Source organism: Misgurnus anguillicaudatus, chromosome 25 (assembly GCF_027580225.2).
Source record: "Misgurnus anguillicaudatus chromosome 25, ASM2758022v2, whole genome shotgun sequence".
NCBI classification, from domain to species: domain Eukaryota; kingdom Metazoa; phylum Chordata; class Actinopteri; order Cypriniformes; family Cobitidae; genus Misgurnus; species Misgurnus anguillicaudatus.
The window spans coordinates 30765082-30788942 of record NC_073361.2 but is presented as its reverse complement, the minus strand read 5'-3'; the positions used below and the strand labels follow the sequence as shown (position 1 = coordinate 30788942).

The following is a 23861-nucleotide window of genomic DNA, read 5'->3' as shown; positions in this document are numbered from 1 at the left end:
GCTTCAGCAGGCCATGCTGGTAGAACTAGTAACTACACATTACGATCAAAATGCTTAATTTCACGTCAACCACAAGCTTCGGTAAAGGAAGCAGGATTACCCGTATTTGAAAGAAAATTCAAGTTTTTGCATAACTTGTACCTGCTGCTGGTGATATTTCCAGCTCTTCCCATCAACCACTGCAGGAAATTCCTTCTCTTGGGAATCTTTGACTTCTCTGTTTGGATTCGGTGTCTTCGGCTGTCTCTCTTCTGAAAGATCTGCCCAACGGCAGCGTCTGGTCTTGTCGGTCACCTCGCTGGACATTCTGCTGGGTTTCTTCAGGTTGCTCGTCCTGCTGTTTTTCAGACCGGACTGCTGGGGGATTTGTTCAGGAAAGGGGTCCTCTACAAAAATGCGCTCGGCGATGAGTGATGTCGGGAGGGTCGATGTTACGACACGTGTCAATCGCAGCGGCTCGTGAGAGGTTTCGGTGGACAGGTGCAGGTTGGTGTCATGTTCAGTGTTGGTCTGACCGTCACCGGCAGAGATGTCTCGAGGGCATCTCGTATAGCTCTGGTGAATTTTCGTGAAGTCCTGCTGCTCAAGTTGAGTCATGCAGTCCTGTTACATGAATTAATTAATCTTTAAAGCTATAACATTAAGCATTTTGGTAAAAAAATGAGCATAGTGACCAACGCGAATCATGCAAAGCTTAAACCAATGAGCTGATCCTGAGCGAGACACTTACAACAGGTTGCTCAATTTTTTACTTTTATGGGTCGATCTGATGATCTAACCAGATGTTAACTAGTTTACTACATGCATGTACAGGGAAAATTTGCCCTGATGACGAATTTTATCAATGAAGCCACCGTCATAAAGTTTGAACACAGACTACACAGCGACCTCCAGTGGTTCAATGTTTATCAGCGTGTGATTCAGCTGTGCATTTATTGTACTGTATGTTGATCATTTTTTAAATTTAAATGTTTTCTATGGTGAGGCTGTTGAACGCTTTGCTTTGCATTACCATGTCATGACCTCTGAACTCTCCTTCAAAGTAGGAAACAGGTTTTGGATGAGGAACTGGGGGATATAAAGAGAGAGAAATCGATCACACGCATGATAAACAAACACATAGAGGGAGTTAAAAACGTGTACACACCTGCGTGTGTCTGTAGACCCATTAATGTCATGAAGCGATTCTTATTGACTCCCAAACCACACAAGATGTCCTCCATCATCCAGAGCTGTCGCTGGGCTTGAATCTGCTCCTGTGACAGCGATAAACATTATAAGTCCTGTTTATCGCTGTCACAGCGATAGGTTATGCGTGTGTGTGTGTTAGAGTACCTGTTGCGATCCAAAATGTAAAATATGTTGGAGATGTGAATGAAACACGGAGAGTTCACTCTCCATCCGTTCATAATCGGTCCATAGTCGGTCCATCTCCTGAAACACACAACACCAGACAGGTTACAAGTCATTTGTTGCTTGCAATTGTTTAATTTTATATTAAAATGAAGATGTGACATCACCTGTTAGTCTGTTTGTGTAAGGCAGTCATGCTTTGGATTAATGTATTTGCTGCCCTTATGAAAATTAATCATGGTTTTACTACAGTTATAACATGGTTATTATTAGTACAAAATAACTATTTCATAACTGTGGATTTGGAAGTAGTTGTATGCAGTGTGCACTTTTACTTAAAAAAATGCAAAAGAATAATAATTTATGTTAGATGTCATAACTTTGAAACATGCAATGTGAGGTCATGTAACACCAGCACGCACTACAACATGAAATGTTCATTGCACACGCCATTTTATTTCACAAACTTTTTTAAAGCAAAAAGACACAAACAATACTGTACCAATGACACATCACATATTTTGGCTCTGAGTGTAACCAGTTCCTCCTGAAGCAAAGCCTTCTGGGATACTTTCAGTTCCTCAGGATGCATCTCATCCATCTCAAGCCATTTCATTTCTAAAGTGTACTCGACACTTTTCTAACAAAATTCAAAAGATGGAATAAAGAAAGTAGTTACATGCATTATTTAAATGCATCCATTGCTTCAGTTTATCGGTTTATAGATACGCTTTTCAAAATAAAGACACTTAAAGGGTTCTTTACAGTGATGCAGAGGAACCATTTTTGGTTTCATAAAGAAATTTCTTCTGTTTAAAACTGATCTTTTAATACATTTCAATTTAATTAAAACGTTAATAAAATAGCGCTTTCTTTAAACATTGTTGCATTTTTAAAGCCGCTTTACATGAAAGATGAAGAAAAGTCTTTGTATTGTCCTCATAAATCGACAATTAAAATGTAATGATAATTATCCTTTGACTATACGACATTTAGTCAACTAATATAATGACTAACAGTCGTCATATTAAACTAAACATGCTTTCTTACATGACAATTATATATGAGCAAGAGTTTGACATTAGATAAACAATTTATATTCTGTAAAACCATTTTCCATTATAAACAATCTTTTATAAGTATATTTATGGAACCATAAAGCTCAAAATTGTACTTTTGAGACACCTTTATTTTTAATGTGTGTTTGTATGAGACTGACTTTATCTGCTTGTAGCTGAGACAACTGCTTTGAGAGTGACTGTAAGAGTTTATCACAACCACACAAACGGGTCAACACCACCTGAGAGAGAGAGAGAGAGAGAGAGAGAGAGAGAGAGAGAGAGAGAGAGAGAGAGAGAGAGAGAGAGATTCAACATGGCCAAACATCTATACCCCACACACGCACACAAACAAAACAACACACAAAACACGCATACACACAAAAACATGTGCCCGCACACACACACATACATACACAAACTAAACAACACAGAAAACCCACCCACATATACAAACAAAAATCACACATAAAAACACAAAACACACACACACATATACAAACACACACACAGTTTTAAGAGTAAACTTACATCTGTATCATTCTCCAGATCTCTGATTGGTTGTATTTCTCTCTCTATGTGAACGTCAGATTTCCCCATCTGGGACCAAAAAGAAATTTGACTGAAGGTGAATTTTTCCTGACATCATCAATTAAGAGAAAAAATTGCATAAAGTGTGTTTCTGAAGAATTATGTTAAAGAGTAACTAAACACTTAACCAACTTTTTTAATGATCTGTTAGAATGATGCTTTATTAATGCTGTTCATTGATTTTAGTAGGTTTTTTGACATTTGGATATAAAGGGCCCTATCTTGCACCCAGCGCAATTGACTTTGTCAGTGACGCATGTATCATTTCGTATTTTGCACTGGCGCACAGCGGGTTTTTCCCTCCACAGACGCACGTCGGCAAACTAGGGAATGAACTTGCGCTCCCTGGGCGGTTCAGCGCAAAAAAGGAGGCGTGCTCCGGCGCAAACCATCTCTTATGCTATTTTGCAGTTTCAAAAAGCAATTGCGCTACTAACCAAAAAAAACTAGTCTAAAGTCAGTGGCGCGTTGCGCGTGGTTCATTATGCTATTTTAAGAGCGCATGCTTGACCATAATGTATAGCGTGCACAACGCGCATTGCTTATCTAATCTACACAGATGCAACAGTTATTTTTGCTAATCATAAATTGTTACAATAAAAAATATTAATACATGAGATAAGGGAAATCATTGTGGTGAGCATTGTGGTGATAGTTTTTATTTATTTTGTGTGGCAGCGTTAAACAATTATCATGCAAATAACGATTAAAATATTTTCATAAGTTTGTTGTGTGGCTGTATTGCGTTTATTTTATCTAAATAATAATTAAAATGTTTTCATAAGAAACATTCATGTATGTGAACTTGATTTGTAAGTGTACTTTGGGGTTGGACCTTGCTTGCGTTTCTTGTGTCCGATTTCAAAGCTCCCAAACCCTTTCAGCGGTGAGGGTGGACGCAGCGATGTCCTCCTGTGTGCCCGGTGTGCCCGATTTATGCTGGCAAGCTTGGGATCCCCCCGTCTCCTGACATCATTGTAGTGCTTGGCGCAGCTGATGAGACAATTGTGGCTATTTCCTCTCACGCCTGTTTAACCGACGCTGATTTGGGCGGGTTTCCCCTATCCCCATACAAAACAACTTCTCTGTCTTTGACTGCTCTTACAAGAACGTCGGTCTCCTCTGCTGTGAACCGCTCCTGGCGTGCGCCTGTCAAATCCGTTATAATAATAGCAACCCGCCATGGAACTTGCGCCCTTGCGTTTAAAGGGAATGTTGGATAGCGTTCTGATTGGTTTATTTGATGTTACGCCCAAACCACACCTATGAATAATGAACCTACTTCAGACCAACCCCTTATTGATTTGCGCCCGGCGCAAGACTTATTTCTCCCGCCGTGAAAATAGCAACAGCGCCCAAGATCCGCCCACAAAGTCACTTGCGCTTTGCGCTTCGGACTTGCGTTTCAGATCGTTAAAATAGGGCCCAAAGTGTTTCAATACCACAATGTATGGTGTAAAAACGTCTGAGTGCTGCCCTCTTCAGGTTGAACGGTGGCTACTGCAGTTGAATTTTCCTATTGGATGTTGGGTCCAAAAAGTAACTCGTGACGTAAACAGGTTCAAGCTCACCACGCCCTTGTTATGATCTCACCACATGCTTGGTACGAGCTTAGTTCGTCCCCTCTATCTCCGTTGGGATCTGCCCACTTTTCTTGCATTTTTCAAATATTGCCAGTGGGTGGAGTCAGGCTCTGACCAGGGGTTTAGTTACGCTTTAATCTGCAATACCACAATAGTCCACTAGATGGCTTACCAAATTTATGAAAAAACTGAAGCAAAAACGTTATTTATTAATTTTAAACTCTGTGTATGTTTTGATAATCGTTCTGAATCTGATCTCTGAAAAAAATCTTTCACAAAAATGCAATTATTTCAAGAAAAATATCCATATTTAAGAGTTTATAAGCAGAGAAAAAATATAGACTTTTTAATAACTTTTCTCCATTTTTTCCCCAAGGTCTGTTCTTTCATTTGATATATTTGTATGTTTATATATTTTTAGAAGAATTTTTTCCTGGAAGGCGTTTTGTGAAACTTTTGTGGAAAAAATGCTGGCGGGCAACTTTTCAAAAAATGGCTGGCGGGAATGAGTTAAACATGCACATATTGTGAATGATGCGTGATGAAGTTCTGATGTGTTTTGTGGAAGTTTTCGAGTTTTGCAGAATTATGTTATAAGATATAATCTGATATAAGTTTTGGGCAGTGCTTTAAGTGGGCCGGAACGCCCCGGTACTCAGTACCGCCACTTCTAAAAATAGCTCTTGAGCGTACCACCACCTCTACGTGCGCCCAGAACGTGCTTTTAGCGTACCGGAACGCTCATCTGTTTAAAAATCAGAGGTTTAATTTAATCATTTGGCTGCGCTGCCGCTTTTCAGAGCGTCCTTAATGTACGCTTCCTAATTCGTTCCACCGAGAGCAGAGGCTACATTACCCATACACCCTTGCGTTTACAAGTTAAAAGCGCATGCGTCCTTCAGTCAGTGTCAACGTGCTCTGGAGAGGTGTGTGTTTGTGTGTGAAACGCGCAACCATAGCTGCTCGGTTAAAATGAAAATACAATGAACACGTATATGCCCTCCTTGTTTTAGACTCTGAGTAGTAAAAGAACGCCGTCAGAATCAGAGGACTCGCTGACATCCCACCAAGCCAGAATGATAGCTGCAGGTCAGACGCAAGCCTTGTAGGTACGTGATAATCTCCGCTGTCGCGGCTGTCAGTTTGGTTCCCCTCGACGCAACTTCGGATTTTCTCAGGCGATGTGCAGAAAACATTCTTGAAATTGTAATATACATTTAGTTTAATTGCTAAACTAAAAGTAAACGAAATTTCAATGAATTTGAACGACGTGCACAGTAGTTTTATCACCCGCAAAATGGAAAACAATGGGACAAAATAAATGACTTTAATTAGAGTTTCAAATGGCCAGTATTTTGTTATTCTTGACCCCATAGACATGGTCTTGGTGTCATTTTAAAGTTTTTTTTCAAGCTTTTTCCATCTGAACCACTAGTTTTAGCATTTAACCATGCTGAAAATTTTACTCACATATCTACCTTTTGCACATTTTATTTATGTTCAAAAACTCTTTCTACAGTAGCGCTTTCTAATGGTATTTTTTAAAAATCCTTTTGCACATTTTATTTATGTTCAGTAGATATTTCTAGCTCAAGCAAATCCACAAATTTATAAAATGATTAATTATTTTTTAAAAGGTCGTCTGTTTACTGCTAAATATAAAACCCCTTCAATATAGGAGTCGAGTCAGCAAAAAAAAAAAAAAAAAATAGAGTACCGGCACCTCTTTTGGGCCACTTAAAGCACTGGTTTTGGGTATTTTTTCTTACCTTACACAGTGTCATGTGTTCGGCTGTGTGATAGTTTGAACAGTAACACAATGCACATGGAAAACTCTGAAATTCATATAAAGAGGTAAAGTGAGTATATAAAATTGAGTTTATTTATGATATGATCAGCAGTTATCTAAATAAATATAATCTTGATCCTCACAGTGTCGGGCAGATGTCTTCTCTCTGTGTAGATGCAGGGTGATAGAGGAGCACTTGAGCAGTTATCCATCGGCCAGCCGTCAATATTACCATGACACTGCAAACCAAACTGATCTCTGGGAAATGGAGGTAGCGTTCCCAAGGTATCTCTCGGAAGTAGGAAGGTAAAAGGCTCTTCATCTGTTTTTCCCAAACTCTGAGAGGGCTGCATAGCTTCAGGATCACTGGAAAAGAAAATGACAGATGAATGAGGTTGTGTAGAAATACATAAACACATTCTGATATCTTTCCCTCACTGTAAAAAATACTTTGATGCCTTAAAATTTTTTGTTGAATCAACTATTTTTTTACAAGTCATTTCAACTTATTTATCTTGACTAGAGATGAGTTGTTATAACTACATGTGAATTGTTATAACTTATAAAATTAAGTTGACTTTTCTCAACTATATTTTATAAGTTGTGACAACTCATCTCTGTTGACATGACTTGTAAATCTGAGTTGATTTAACAAAAAAATTTAAGGCAGGAAAGTATTTTTATAGTGCTTTTTCTGATACTTGGTTTAAGGCAGTGCTTCTCAATTATTTTCTGTCACGCCCCCCCCCCCCCCCCCTAGGAAGAGGTAAACATTTCGCGCCCCCCCAACTCTTCGCCGCGACTGTAAATAGTATAATTTGCCTATAAAATTACACATCTGCAAAACATTGTATCCTTATTAACATTGAGAAAACACAAAAAGAAAACTTACAACAAAGAATAACTTTATTAACATTGTTTTTTAGTCTGTAACAGAAAAGACTTAAAATGCATCAATTTGCCTGAAATAAAAAAATCAATCCTTATTTAAAGTATAATATTTTTTGACCATTTGATACTGAAAAATTAAATATAATCAATAAATAACACAAGCGGTTTACAGCGTGGTTGGGGTGTAATGTCTTTAAAAATCACTTCTTGAAAAAGTATTTTCCCTGGGGTCTCGCGCGCCCCCCCCGGTGTCGCTTCGAGCCCCCCCTGGGGGTCCCGCCCCACTATTTGAGAAGCACTGGTTTAAGGTAAGATGTAATTAATTTGCATAAAAAAATAATTTGTCCTTGTTTTTATTCATTTTATAAATAAAAATGTATCTACTTGTTTTAGCTGTTTTTTAATGTTGACTTTTTAGTTATTTATATAAAAATCTTCCACGTTCAACTTCAATTTAGTTGTAAATGAATTGTAATGTAAATCAAATTGGGAGAGGTGTGGTGAAAGATGGTCAGAGAAATCTAAATTAAGACTTATGGGCATGCTCTTATGGACAGAGTTTACCGGAAGTTACGTGATGACCACGAAAGTCTTCCGGTTTCACGCTGAACAGATCGTGCATCGGAGCTCCGTCGAGTTCTTCATCTAAAAGCCTTTTTTACTATCTTATTCCTATTTATATATTAAGTTTTACCTAGGAATACTTTACCGTGAGGATTATTGAGCAGTACTACCACGTGAAACTATTTATCACTAATAAACACCCACAGTGTTAGCATATAGCCCGCTAGCTTCAACAAACGCTGCCGACTGAAGCTAGCATTTTCCGATCTAATGGCGGATTCATCTGATATATGCTTTTCTGACCTGTCCTCGCCTGAGCGGGAAGCTGCGAAGGAGTTGATCGGTTTGAGCAGATCCAACGCGAGCTACAGCGCCCACTTCACCATGTCTCCGGACGTCCACAAGCGACCGAGGAATGCGACAAACGAGTGCTCCACGCGATGCAGCTTTACGGACCGTAAGCGAGTGAACGGAGACGCCATTGCCCAACATGAAAGCGATCGGGAAGCTGTGGAGGAGCCGCTGCCCGGCCTTCGCAGATTCAGCATGCCCAACATCACCCTGGACCCAGACGTTCGCAGGCGACTGAGGCATACCACAACCAAACCCCCAACGCGATGCAGCTCCGCGGAGCGCGTTCGGGTAAACAAAGACGCCATCGCCCAGCATGAAAGCGGTAAGACTCCGCTTGTTATTGTAACATGTACTACTTGCTACATGTATAGTTTAGCTTCTGCCGTTAGCATAGATGGGTTTACATGCACTAAGTGTATTGAAGTAATAAGATTAACTGAGAAGGTTGCTGAACTAGAATCGCGCATCCGAACGCTAGTTGAGGATAGCAAAACCGCTAATGTTACTGTTGTAAATACTGTATCGAGCGAAAAGACTAATGGCTCGGTTCCGACATCAGATGCTAATGTAAACATTACAAACAATGTATCGAGCGCACATAGTGTTCCGACATCAGATGCTAATGTAAACATTACAAATACTGTATCGAGCGCGCATAGTGTTTATCATAATACACATGGCTCGGTTCCGACATCAGAGTCAAGTCGGCGGTCTAACTGGGTGACTGTCAGGCGGCATAGTCATATACGGCGTCCATCTAAGACCCATAACGTTACGGTACTTTCTAACAGATTCGATCCCCTAAGGAATACACTAGCTGAAACACCTGTTAAAAGTGCCCTGGTCATTGGAGATTCTATACTCAGGAACACTAACATTGAGGCACCAAACACCCTAGTCGACTGTATACCGGGAGCCAGAACGTCTGACATTAGATCCAAACTTAAAGTGCTGGCTAATGCTAAACGGAAGTTTTCTAAGATTGTTATTCACGCCGGAACAAATGACACCAGACTCCGACAGTCGGAAATCACCAAAGATAATATTAAGGAGATCTGTGAAATTGCAAAAACAATGTCAGACAATGTAATATGCTCTGGTCCCCTCCCCGCCTACCGGGGAGATGAAACACATAGTAGATTAGTGTCTCTCAATGGCTGGATGTCAAAGTGGTGCCCTCAGCATAATGTAGGGTTTATAGACAATTGGAAGCATTTCTGGGGTAGACCAGTTCTCCTAACCCGAGATGGCCTTCATCCGACATCAGAAGGAAGTGCTATACTCACCAGAAATCTGATTAATATTCTTAATTCTGATATAGTATGACTATCCAGGGCCCAGGTCAGGAAACAGACGGATCAGCTTAACTGTCCGTCTGTTAGCTGGCATGATATGTCTAGATCACTTATATCCCAGCACTTCGAGTCGATCTTACCAGAATATCAACACATTTCAACTGTATCTGTTCCCCGAACAAGCAAATACAGAGCACCGCTTGCCACATCACGTACAAATTTGACCAACATAAAATTAGAAAACAATACATTACAAGATGAACCTCGAATGTTAAAATTCGGCCTTCTTAACATTAGATCGCTTACCAATAAAGAACCTATTGTTAATGAAATAATTAATGACCAAAACTTAGATGCACTCTGTTTAACAGAAACCTGGCTTAAAGCAGACGACTACATTAGTTTAAACGAATCCACCCCACAAGACTATTATTATAAACACGAACCTAGGTTAAAGGGGAGAGGGGGTGGTGTAGCTACAATATACAACAAAATTTTTAAAGTAAACCAAAAATCTGAACTAAAATTTAAATCATTTGAACTAATGTTGTTAAATATGGAAATAACTGATCGTAACCACAAACAGCTCTCTTTTGCCTTAGCTACAATCTATAGACCTCCGGGCCATCATGTAGATTTTCTTAAAGAAATAGCAGATTTTCTGTCTGAGCTTGTAGTCACTGTAGATAAAGCTCTTATCGTTGGTGATTTTAATATTCATGTGGATAACCATAAAGATGCATTAGGACGTGCGTTTATGGATGTTCTAAATTCTCTCAATATTAGACAAAACGTGACAGGGCCAACGCATACTCGTAAGCACACATTAGACTTAATTCTGTCACTCGGGCTTAATATTAATGACATCAAAATATCACCTCAGAGTGATGCAGTTTCTGACCATTACCTTGTGTCATACACTGTACTTCTAGATATGATCACTCAATCCACAACATGCTACAGATTAGCCAGAACAATAATTTCCACCACTAAAGATAGATTTATTAGCACTCTTCCAGACCTGTCCCAAATTAAACATGCAGATAACTGTGATGATCTAGATATTGTAATAGAAAACCTAAACAATGTCTGTTCTAACACATTGGATGCCGTTGCTCCCATTCGAAAAAAGAAAATCAAAGAAAAACCGCCAGCTCCATGGTATGATCATCACACCGCTGCTCTTAAAAAGGCAACTAGGAAAATGGAAAGAAATTATAGAAGCACAAAATTAGAAGTATGGCGTGCAGCATGGAAAGATAGTGTTAAACACTACAGACAGGCTATTAAAACCGCCAGATCTACCTATCTTAGCAAGCTTATAAATGAGAATCATAATAACCCTCGTTTCCTCTTTAGCACCGTTGCAAAACTGACTAGAAACAAAGAACAAACAGAAACCAATAGTAAACTCCAACACAATAGTAACGACTTCATGAACTTCTTTTCTAACAAAATTACGGCTATAAGGGAAAACATCGTAGCTACACAGGCAGCCACCACTCTACCCGTTAGTTCACTTAACACTAGACTACCACACGAACATCTTGATTCATTTAAACCTACTACAATAGAAGAGCTCTCTAAATTAGTAACGTCATCCAAATCATCGTCCTGTATATTAGACCCCGTTCCCACAAAACTACTTAAAGAGGTATTTCCTGTAGTGTCAACCCCGGTTCTAAAAATCCTTAACTCATCGCTAGAAATAGGATACGTTCCAACATCTTTCAAACTAGCAGTTATTAAACCGCTGATTAAAAAACCACAGCTTGATCAGGGAGAGCTTAATAAATTTAGACCAATCTAAAATCTCCATTTTCTTTCTAAAATATTATAAAAGGTAGTTGCAAGCCAGTTACGCAAATTTTTGACAATTAATAGTACATATGAAAAGTTACAATAAGGATTCAGGCCCCACCATAGCACAGAGACAGCGTTGCTTAGAGTTACAAATGACCTCCTATTAACATCCGATCGTGGTGAAATCTCAATTCTTATATTATTAGACCTTAGTGCAGCCTTTGACACAATAGATCATACAATCTTACTCAATAGACTAGAAAACTATGTTGGTATCAGTGGTCAGGCGATAGCATGGTTTAGTTCGTATCTAACCAATCTCTATCACTTTGTTTATGTAAACGAGGAAGAGTCATATCACTCCCTGGTTAAATACGGTGTACCGCAGGGATCGGTTTTAGGTCCTATCCTGTTCTCGTTATACATGTTACCTCTAGGAGACATTATCAGGAAACATAACATAAGTTTTCACTGCTATGCGGATGATAAACAGCTTTACATCTCCTCACATCCCAGCGAAACACACACGTTTTCTAAGCTAACAGACTGCCTTAGCGATGTTAGTGACTGGATGGCACATAACTTTCTTAAGCTGAACTCCAATAAGACAGAGATACTTATTATTGAACCGAATCGCTACAAACATAATATGTCAGATTACACGTTGCACATAGATGGCTGCACTGTGGTGCCATCTTCCACGGTAAGGAACTTAGGTGTGATGTTCGACAGCAACTTATCCTTCGATAGTCATATCGCCAACGTCTGCCGTACAGCTTTCTTCCACCTTAGAAATATCTCGAAAATACGCCATATACTGTCTACATCTGACGCAGAGAAGCTTATCCATGCTTTTATGACCTCTAGAATAGACTATTGTAACTCGCTACTCGGGGGATGCCATGCAAATCAAGTAAACAAGCTTCAGCTAGTTCAAAACGCTTCCGCAAGGGTACTTACTCGATCTAAAAAGTACGACCACATAAGCCCAATTCTGGCATCTTTACACTGGCTACCAGTTAAATATCGCATACAATTTAAAATATCACTACTCACCTACAAAGCTTTAAATGGCCTAGCACCCTCATATCTTAGAGAATTACTATCAGAATACAATCCATCACGCACACTACGGTCACAAAATTCTGGTCTCTTGATTATCCCTAGACTATCAAAAGTGTCTAAAAGTGGAAGGTCATTTTCCTACTTAGCCCCTAAGCTCTGGAATGATTTACCAACCGATGTCCGAGAATCAGACACAGTCGATAATTTTAAATCTAGACTTAAAACTTTTCTCTTCAACAAAGCATTCGCATAATTTGTCTAGTAAAAGTACTTAACTCGAAATAGTTATTTGTACCGAACAAAGCACTCGCGGTCATAAAACAGACCAACCAAATAAATAAATAAAAACCTTATCTTAACGTATAGTCGGATTGCGATTTTGGAACTTTCGTGTTCTTGTGAATAGTATGCCATACAAACCCGTTTGCCACTGAACCTGCATTAACGACGACAGTGGGGCATCCGGCCTTAGTCAAACGGGTTGGCACGTACGGTTGGGTTGGGCTTTTGGCGCTTTCTTTATATTGCGAATACTATGCCATACAGACCCGTTTGCCACTGAACCTGCATTAACGACGACAGTTGGGCTTCCAGCCTTAGTCAAACGGGTTGGCACGTATGGTCGGGTTGCGATTTTGGCGCTTTTTTGTGTCTTGTGAATAGTATGCCATACAGACCCGTTTGCCACTGAACCTGCATTAACGACGACAGTGGGGCCTCCAGCCTTAGTCAAACGGGTTGGCACGTATGGTCAGGTTGCGATGTTGGCGTTTTCTCGTGATCTTGTAAATAGCATGCAATATAGACCCGTTTGCCACTGAACCTGCATTAACGACGACAGTGGGGTTACAGGCCTTAGTCAAACGGGTCGACAGGTTTCATTTTCTCTTTATATTAAAAATCAGAAGGTGACCCTTAGTTACCATATATACCGTCGCAGATGGGCCCCCAATTTGCAAAATCCTCAACTGTGGATAATATAATTATGCCGCAATAGTTAGTCTGTCTGAAACTAAGCTGATTAAACCACATCACTGTGTGACACTTGCATTACATGTGAACGGCCCCTACGCTAATATGATTTTGTTTTTCTCTCCCTGTCCTGTCCTCGACCCTGAGGACAATGGGACAAACAGACCCAGTTCCGGTAGATGTGAAAGTCGACTCACCTCTGTTCTACTGGTCGTCCATCACTGTGATGCCCAGCTGATGCCTGACCAACGACCACCGGCAGAACCCGCTTAATCTCCGCTTAATCCCCGCTTAATCTCCTTATCCGTTTATATGTGTTTATATACATATATATCTCCCAAGGGTTTTTCCCTCCTAGGACTTTTTATTTTTTATTTCCTCGGCTAAACAACCCGGGGTTTTTGTTTTTTTTTTCTCCTAGGGGGTTTTTTACCCCGGGGAGGTAGCCTGCTTGGGCTTAATTTAGCTTCTTCTCCTAGACGTTACATTAGTAATACGCTCGTTCATAATGTCGAGTCATAGCCTCAGCAAATTTGACAGCTTATGCTATTGTGTATTATGTTGTGCTATCTGTCATTTTTCTGTGCTTTTACTGCTTCTATTAATGTAAAGCTGCTTTGAAACAATTGAGTATTGTGAAAAGCGCTATATAAATAAAATTGAATTGAATTGAATTGAAAAAAAACTTATTATTGGTGAATAAAACCTTTAATAACATTAAATTGAAAAGATTAAATGCTACAAATGTGCAAGTCGATACTGTTATTGTCCCTCTAGCTTTTCGATCATGTACCATAGTTTAAATCCATGTCTTCCTCTAAGCTCCGGTGTCTTCATTTGAATTCCCATCATGTGTTGATCATGCAAAGTCGGTTCTGTCTGTACCCGGGTCAGTTTTCCTGCAATCTGGGCGTTTCTGTCTGAAAATGTGGGTGTCTGCTGGACCTCATCCATTTCTGTGTCATCTCTCATCTGAGTGAAATCCTGAAAACTGCTACAGCGTCTAGATAAGAAGACATCAAGATAAACCTAAAATGTTTGACCCAGTCTGTGAGTCATATTTTTGTGATTGACTTTGTTTTCTACATAAAATCATTGTATACAATGTAAAGAATATTCTGTGAAAATATGTAATATATCTTTAATATAACTAAATTCACCTGTTGATGATGTCATCAGCTTCCATGTTTGCCGATTGGCTGAGAGCCCTGACCCAACCTAACATATCCTCCTGAGTGTCTGCACTTAAGATATACGGGCGCATCCCCTGATGAACAATCTGCACACACATTTACATTTACATGATTATACAGAAACCTGTTACTGATATGTTTACATGCAGGATGCACAGAAGACACCGACTCTCACCTTGAATGCATATTTGCGATTCCTGCATTCTCGAGGTGAGCAGTACAGAATCCTGTAGCTGGGAAGAGGAATACTGCCCAAGACCGACTCCTCTCTGCTGTCTAAACATTACAGATCGGATTGAGAAGAACGATTAAATACTAATGAATGATATGTGCTAGAAAAAAACTATTTAAAGGGGACACATCATGAAAATCTGACTTTTCCATGTTTAAGTGCTATAATTGGGTTTTGGTAAACCATTCTCTGCAAGCATGTGAAAAAATAGGTCATTGAAATATGGCTCCCCTTGTGATGTCATAAGGGGATAATACGGCCTAGAAGAAATTTTAACCTGTTATAATAAATTATCTATATGGTAATTTGAGCCAAAACCTCACATACGTACTCTGGGGACACCAAATATTTATTCAACATCTTAAAAAAAGTAAAATATCCGCTTTAATACACAGACGAAAATGTTGCGTTTGCCTTTTTGCCTTTATATTTACACACTTGGCAAATGCCTTTTTCCAAAGTGACTAACACTGCATATACATTTTAAATACATAATTTTATCAGGATTATGCATACATATATAACAGTCAAAAATGTAAAAAAAAATTGCAATCTGCATCGACCTAATATTTTGAAGTTTTAAGATCATCCAGTTTTTGCAAACCATTGTGATATGTGTATTGCAATATGCACATCTGCAATATTTCGATATATCAACAAAACACAGCCCATTGTTTACACTAATGTATAAAATAATAATTTAGATTACCTTTATAATAATACAGGCAGTAATTTGAGAGAACAAACCATCTTCTTTTCCATAACTTCAACCCAGTGCTGTCCTACAGATATAGAGACAATAAAAGCATTAGCATTAGAGACAATAAAAGCATTAGCATTACATTTGTGTACCTATGAATGGCCCATGAGAAAAAGTGTAAAACAAAAAAGTAAAAAGAGAGATTTTTAGGTAAAAGTCTGTGTTACCCTTTTGTAAAGCCATCCTCTGATCACCACAGGACAGTTTGGGTCTCTCTTTACTGCCTGGCATCTCTTTCCAAACGTCTGTACCTTTTCATGACACTGTAAGCGGATATTCACACATCAGTGTACTTGAAGTATATACTCGTATATGTTTATGTATGTGTGCTTATAAGTGACCTTGTCTCTGGTTGGCATGAAGGACACTGTGGCAACGCTGGATGACTGACTCACTCTGTCCTGATCCTCCATCCTGGAGAAAGAAACAGAAAGAAACATCAATATCATATTAAACAACAACAACAACAACAAAGATGAAATGAACTTTAAATGACAAATATGTTTTTTTGTTAAAATAACAGGTGGAAAAACAACATTTAACGTGTATTTCAACAAGTGCAAAAATACAAGTTAGACTTGGTACTGAGAAAAATTTAAAAATAGAGCTGTCAATTTATTTAAAAAAATGCAAAGAACTTAAAATTATTAACTTTTAATTACAAATTAATATTATCAATATTTTCCAAGTAGAAATAATTAGAAAAAAGGTTTGCAAATCATTGCATTTTATTATTTACATTCATATAATTTGATAAGGAATTGGGGTTTGCAAAAAAAATTTTGTACGACATATTGTTTATATTTTATGTTGCTTTTTTTATCCGAGGCAATTGGTGATCTTTCTTTAAAAAAATGTTAACTGTTGGAATTTACAGTAAGCAGTGCCTAAACTGTGCTAGCATCAGCAAGAAGTTAAATAGATAACAAAACAGCACATTTTGAACAGAATGAATAGCAAAAAGTGTTGTAAAAATTACAGATTTTGCAATACTCCAATGTGCCAACAGTTAAGACAGAAGTAAGGTAAGTATTATCTCAATATATTAGTTCATGCTGAATCAGACTGTGTGTGACCAACATTATTACAAAACTTTGCTTCTGTGTTACTCTACAGACGTGTTTTCTTAGGTCATTTTGCTCATCAAGAAAATGCATATTTTTAAGCTTATTTAGATATTTGTATTGATAACAAGAGAAAAATACTAAGTAAGATAATATATGTAAGCAATAAGGTACGAGAGGCTGTGCTGTATCGTGAATAAGTAACGGCTGAAGGGCGTTGTTAGGCACGACGCGAAGCGGAGTGCCTGCAACCCCTTCAGCCGTTACTTATTCACGATACAGCACTTGCCTCGAGTACCTTATTGCTTTTATAAAACGGTTACCACACAATATTAAAGTAAAACAAATATTAGTGCAACTTTCATGAAGTTAAATCAATAAAAGCATTCCTTCCGCTAGAAAAAATAGTCCCTGAATGCAAACAACAACATGAAAGTTCAAATAAAAACAACAAACTGTTATCAGACTTTGTCTCATTATATGTTTATGTGTTGCTAAGGGTGTTGCTAAGGGTGCAGTAATATTAAATAGAACCGTTGGGTGAAGCGGTCATAGCAGTGTTTTATCATGAATAAAGCACACCTATTGACCAATCAGAATCAAGGATTGGAACTAACCGTTTTATAATACTAAGTAATACTAGTAAGTCAGTGTTTTTACTGGCAACAGTTTGTTTAAAGTTAAATGAACATGAAACATTTTCATTCTTTATCTTCTACAATAAGTTACTGGTAACCAGCTGCATAATTACAGCTATTTTTTTACAGAAATGTTATATTCCATGTCTGATATGATTTTATTAATACATTTTTTTATATAAGATACCTGCTTAAAGTGTACTGCATACCGTCAATGTCTGCTGTGAGTGACGTCAACAAATAAAATACAAGAAGAACACTATTGTTACGATTACAGTAGGTCTACTGTAAGGGAAATAATGTTGTCACACAGTCTGATGCATCTGGCTGATTCAGAATTTAGATATTGAGATATTGAGACTGTTTTTGCAATTTTACTATTGCAAAATCTTTTAGACCTACTTGTTTCATTGACAGTAATTTGTTTGCAATTCATCCTGGTACAAAACCAAAGCTATGTCAACATAAAGTGTTAAGTTTACTGCACTTTTAAGCTTTTAAAGATTAAATAAATCAGGCATAATCATAATCTCAATAACAAAAACGTTTCATGCTACAGGTCATGCTGGTTATCAGCACAGAACAAAGCTCATTGATGACTCCCAGTGGTTTATCTGAATTATTTTGTTATTATTGTTGAGTTTTGCATCCATTTAACAGTAAAGTTGTAAAGTAAAGTTAAAGTAAAATAAAATATACAGTATGTGGATATTAGGTCTGGGTATTGGCAAGGGCCTCACGATACATTACATATAACAATACGTGTTGCATAATACAATGAATCACGATATGATACATTGCCGTTGCGATACATTGCAATATTTTTTTCCCTTATTTTGTATATAAAAAATGTAAAAAATAGAGCCACTACTTTTTCCACACGTCAGCTTTGAAAGCTGCAGGCGTTTTCAAATTTTCTGCCATTTTCTCACTCCTGCTAACGTCTGAGACATTGGCTGAATGCTCATATACGATAGACAACTGGACAGCGACAACTACAGCAGTGGTGGAGAAGATCGTTTGACGCACACAGAGTGTTTTGATTTATCGATAGTAGAGATCGAAATATCGATACACTATCGCGAAAATTGTATCGTGTTAGTTAGCTGTATCGATATTTTTGCACAACCCTAGTTGATATACAGTAATATCCTTTTTTCCAGTGTATCTGGTTGATTTAAGCTGGTTACATTACTCAAAGCAATAGCAAATAGTTTGATTCACCATACCAATAACTGTAACTAGTGAGTGACACTGAGTAAAGTATTCATATGTAAGTAAGGACGGCTTTTAACATGTGTAAAAATCTTCTAAATAGTGTCAATATGAAAGGCCCGTTTATTGTCAACATTAAACTATGCAGTCACTATTTTTGCAGTTCTGTTTAATTACACTAGTGGTGCAAAACAACATTAAATCAACTAATATCGTTCATTTTTTGGAAGATAAATGGGTGTACATACAGTAGACAACTAGTCTTTGTCGTTGATTTTAGAAGTGTCTGCTGTCTGTAACATTCTTTTTTTATACCTGCTTTATTGCTTAACTTTCACATTTTTTATAGGTCATCTTTCTACCAAGCTACTGTGAAACCTACTGCTGATAGACACTGTAAACCAGCACTGTAATCCAGTACTGTTCAGTGATTGTTGGGAAATCCTGATGCATTTTATTATTCAGACATTCACTTTGTCTACGTCATTTCTTGTAGTCCCACTGACATTCTTTAGTCATTTGTTATTTATCAGAATAAGAGCGCTATTGTACAGATGCAAACAAGACAAAGTTCATTCTCATGCAAAGAACACCGCATCAGAAGTGTCAGACATACAGTAGGAGGATTAGTTTACATGCACAAAGACTTTAAATACTGACCGAGCTCAAGGGTTTAAGTGAAGTGTAGTGCTCCAGATATCATTCATACACAAATTCAAGATGTCTTATAGATTCTACTGTGTCCTTATTCTATTCTGGGAACATCCATCCCATAATTTAGACTTAATGTCTCCATTAAATGTAACTACTTAATGCAGTATATACAGACAAAATAAACTACAAAAGAAAAAAATATTTTTAAACCAGATGTAATTTTATTATACCTTTATTTATCCAGGTAAACTGTTTGAGAACCACTTCTCATTTACAAACATGACCTGGCCAAGAGGCTACAAGAATAAATAGGAATAAACTGTACAACTATACATTGTAAAACACATGTCACACAGAACAAACAATTAAACAAAAAAAAGGTAGACAACAAAGAAAAGAAAAAAAGAATAAAGTGCTTAAATATATGTATACAAAAATGGTTCATGATTGTCAACACGAACAAGAGTCAACTATGTAATTTTGGAGGTTTTGCTTAAAAGTAGAGATTGGGATCAGAGATGTAAGTTTCAGGGTATTTTGTAGTGTGTTCCAGTCATGTACTGCTGCAAAGCGGAAGGCATTACGTCCAAAGGTAGTAGAAGTAGGGGGGGTACTAAATTTAATTAAATTACTTGATCTTGTGTGATAGGTGTTATGAACAGCATGAAGAAGAGATGACAAATAGAGAGGTGTCTTGCATGTCTCGTGTAATGAATAGTTTAAAGGTGCAATTTGTAAGATATTTGCAGTAAAATCTCCAAAAACCACTAGGCCAGTGTTATATATTTTGTCCAGCTGATTACTATCAATATCTGTAATGTTTTCAACTACTTGTAAATCCTGAGAAAATTTCCATTCAAAACATTGACACGGGGCAGTGCAGTCTCCTGTCAATGACGTTAATATCCATGTGACCCTTTGTCACCGCCTTTACTGACGTAACCCACATGAGAACACTGGTCGAGCTCGAAAAAATAAAATGGCGGCCAAGGAAGCGGCTGGAGCACAAATTTAGTGAAAATAAACGTATATTTTCACTTTTTAGGCATTTTAATTTCATTTCTAGCGAGAAATTAGTATCGTAGTTTTCAAATATGTGATTAGTTATCACAAAGGCGCTCTCTGTTTATATTTCAAACACGCTGCCTTAGAAGTGCGTCGGAAAGCCTTTCTCTGAGCGGCCTTCAGGCCTCCGAATCCGAAGTCATGTCCTCATGAGGCAGCGAGGCCACAAGTCCTCACAGTCCTCACAGTCTTGAGGTTTTGGACGCAGCCAGTGTCGTGGACAAATGCGGAACTACGCGCTTGCTTATGGACTTATGGATATCTCTGTACCGTCTGCCGCTGGTTGTGTCAGCTCCTGTTAGCGTACGGGCCAACCAAACGACCCAAGAAGAGTTTGGAACAAAACGAGGGAGGATCAATTTGGTGTTGCATTATCTGGATAGAGAGAGCTTCACGACAACATTTAACTAGACCGAGATTCTGATCCTGCTTGTGTTTTACGCGATGGGTGAGTTGTTTTGATTCGTAACCCTTCAAAAAACGTATGCTATTATATTGATCACAACATTAGTGTGTAGATTGTAATCAGCGCGTCTTCCCGCGGACGATATGCACATCAAAAGGTATTGTACAGCAATATAAATGGTCATTTTAAGACACTTAACAATAAGATTTGTACTGTCAATACATTATGTGAAAAATAATTGTAGATTGTAAGTTGAAAACTTAATTCTGAGCTGTGTTTACCATCGAATTTGGACTACTGTTATATCAATATGACTAACAATTTCGTTTTGAACATCACATATAAACTTACATAATGAAATAAACGATGTCATCAAACGCAACATTTATAAGACTTGATTACCTTATCCATCAACGTGATTTCTCGTTATCGTCTGATATGGCTAAAGTTAAAGACTACAAATCCCATAATTCCACGCTGCTCCAGAGCGTCAGTAAACAACATCATTGTTTTTGTTTGATCTGGCGCCATCTTTCGGCACATTTTACAAATTGTATCTTTAAGTCAGGAACAACATTTCAGTACATTAAATTTGTTTTGTTTTTTAATATTTTTGATTGCTTTACCTAGTAAATGTCAGGTTGTACAACCAAACATTGTTTATTTGCCATAAAGTTTTAATGTGCTCCCTGTATTGTGCTGATTGTGCTGTTTGTTTACGTAATCGTGGCAATAAACATTATAATTATAAAAATTATTAGTTTGAAAGTGTAAAATAACTTTTTAAATGAAACATTTTGAGAACAATAATTTTAAAATATTTTTTTATTTCATAGTGACATTCATTGCAGTTGGACCTTTTCACTTGGTTGCTCCCTTTGACTTTTGCAACTTATTCACATTGAACAGGCTTCTGCTTGGATGCCATTATAAACTTTACCTCTGATACCTAGTTCATAAATATAATTAAAATATAACAATTAAAGACGGAGCTCCTAAGGGGACATAGAGCAAAAAAAAATTTTTTAGTTTAGTTAAAACAATTGCGTGCGCACAAGAAACTATCGCGTTGAGTTTCGCATGTGCATGTGAAACTATCGCGTGCTCACATGAAACTTTCGCTTACAGGTGCGCACGCAATAGTTTCACGTGCGCGCACAAAAGCTTCACGCAAAACTAAACTTTAAAAAAAAATTCTGCACATGAAGGTTTGTGTGAGCACATGCAACTAAACTTCAGATTTCTTTTACTCCAATGTCACCTTAGGAGCTCGGTAATTAAAAGATGTTTGATAAAATATTATTTTTCCTAGTTTTACATTGGTTGTACCACATGACACAAAAAGTATACCATTCTACCCATTAAAGTAGCTTTAGACCATTTTGCAAAATGTAAAAAACACTTGTCCAGAAGCACTTTCTGTTTTGTTTTTTTAACACTGAACAAAATATTAATGTTAATATTAATTAATATTTGAACAAAATAAGAAAAACAAGAACATTTTGAACTGAACCAAAAATGTAAAATAAATGTGAACTATAAACTTAAAAACAACAGAAAGTGCTTCTGGATCAGTGTTGTTTACATATTGCAAAATGGTCTGTTTTGGCCCATGATTGTGGTTGTACCACACTGACATTGATAACATCCAAATTGTTGGTCAGACGCTTTTCAATTATCCTAACATCAACTGATATTTGTGAAATGTGATTTAAAGGCAAAGTATTTCAATAGTTGTTTTAAACTGTTAAATTGTATGGACACTGCCATTTTACAAGTTTGATAGAATGCCTTTTAAAGTAAATAATGCCCCTGGATGTTTTCCATGTTAAAAATAACACAAGCTAAGTCTAAATGATGTAGATATTGTTCATTGTTAGATCATGTCAACTAATATACTAATGTTAACAAATATTTTTATTGTTTCTTGTAACAAAGAATCAATGGTCATCATATGTCATTATCATTAGGCAACAATTATTTTTTCCTAAATATTTTTTTGTTTCACCGGAATTGAGATGATGTTGCTGTATAGTTTTATTAGTAAAGCTGTTTTCGTTTATCCTTAAGAAACTATTCAAAAGCATTAACTGAAGAATCACCAACATATGAAGATTGAGTATTTTAGGTGTAGGAGTGTGCGTGTCTGAAATATGACTGCACAATGTCTGCTATGTAGCGCACATACAGATGAAGCTTGTGAATGACAAAGCAGGAATTGTTAAAGGTCTCTCTCTCTCTCTCTCTCTCTGTCTCTCTCTCTCTCTCTCTCTCTCTCTCTCTCTCTCTCTCATGTATGTGAACAGAAAGTGATGGTAGAATTTATGATATTACATTTTTCAATAATTTACTCAATGTTATAATCAAATGACGTGATAAACTAGTTTGTGTATATACTGCATATCATATGTAGCACTGTAATATATTTTAGGATATAATTTCAGGTTAGAAATAATGAAGTGGAGTCTTTATCTGGACACAAAAATACACAAGCAAAAAACAAAATGACTGAAGCCAAACGCATAAGACATTAACAAGTGTCTTAAATGATGAATGAATTTTACACCAACAAAACAGCTGCAAATACAAACCACTTTAAGTAAAAAAATCTCAATATTCACCCTGTATAAGATAAAGTAATGAAAAATAATTACCTGCTCTGTTTTTTGTACCCGACAGCAAGTTCCAGCGACATGACGCTTCGAGCATCTCACCCTGTAAGAGACGAACGCACAACACGGCCACACAAACGCACAACACAGACACACAAACTCTGCGGAGGTTTAAATCTCTCTTTCATCCATGAACACTGAATCCTCTGTTTCCTCACTTCACTCTCAGCATTTAGAAATTAACCTCTCACACCAGATCTTAGTTTACTAAACCTAACACTTTTAATCTCACTATACATACAAATGACAATTTTATCAATCATTGTGTAGTAAGTTACACAAGTATATGTTTTCCATGTGGTCATTATTTTAATCCTTCATTTATTTTGCAGTTTACATTAACATACTGTATTACATACTGCATTTAGCAGACACTTTTATCCAAAGCGACTTACAAAGATTAAGAAACAATAAAGTGATAGGGAGGCAATCCTACAAGAAGTGCCAATTACGAAGTTAAGGTTTATTGCATTCATTATTACATTTAATTGTTAAATTGTCTCTCAAGTCACTACTAAATTCATAAATTTATATTCAATCTATTCTGTGTGATTCAATAAATACATTTATGTATAATAAAATGTCCATGTATGCTAAAAAAATCATTGACACGTTTGGGTGTCATGGGCCCTCCTACCTGAGTT

At 37.3% G+C, this 23861-nt stretch overlaps 1 protein-coding gene across 4 annotated transcripts in view; it reads right to left on the bottom strand.

Annotated features, from left to right (window-relative positions):
* plekha4 (pleckstrin homology domain containing A4) overlaps positions 1–23534 on the bottom strand; it is a 28827-nt gene extending 5293 nt beyond the window's left edge. The window contains exons 1-16 of one of the 4 annotated variants that reach the window (XM_055182895.2): positions 23200–23533; positions 15845–15917; positions 15671–15766; positions 15453–15525; positions 14687–14787; positions 14479–14597; positions 14112–14321; positions 6518–6740; positions 6355–6420; positions 2943–3011; positions 2573–2653; positions 1856–1993; positions 1336–1434; positions 1148–1256; positions 1013–1068; positions 142–603 (exon numbers count right to left, since the gene is read on the bottom strand). In XM_055182895.2, coding sequence (XP_055038870.2) covers positions 142–603; positions 1013–1068; positions 1148–1256; positions 1336–1434; positions 1856–1993; positions 2573–2653; positions 2943–3011; positions 6355–6420; positions 6518–6740; positions 14112–14321; positions 14479–14597; positions 14687–14787; positions 15453–15525; positions 15671–15766; positions 15845–15917; positions 23200–23240 — 2016 coding nt within the window. In that variant the 5' untranslated portion in view covers positions 23241–23533. Of the gene's footprint in view, positions 1–141; positions 604–1012; positions 1069–1147; positions 1257–1335; positions 1435–1855; positions 1994–2572; positions 2654–2942; positions 3012–6354; positions 6421–6517; positions 6741–14111; positions 14322–14478; positions 14598–14686; positions 14788–15452; positions 15526–15670; positions 15767–15844; positions 15918–19080; positions 19203–23199 lie in introns of those variants that run through there. The other 3 variants (XM_055182892.2, XM_055182893.2, XM_055182894.2) reach the window with 3 other exon arrangements.
* Positions 23535–23861: the final 327 nt, after the last annotated feature.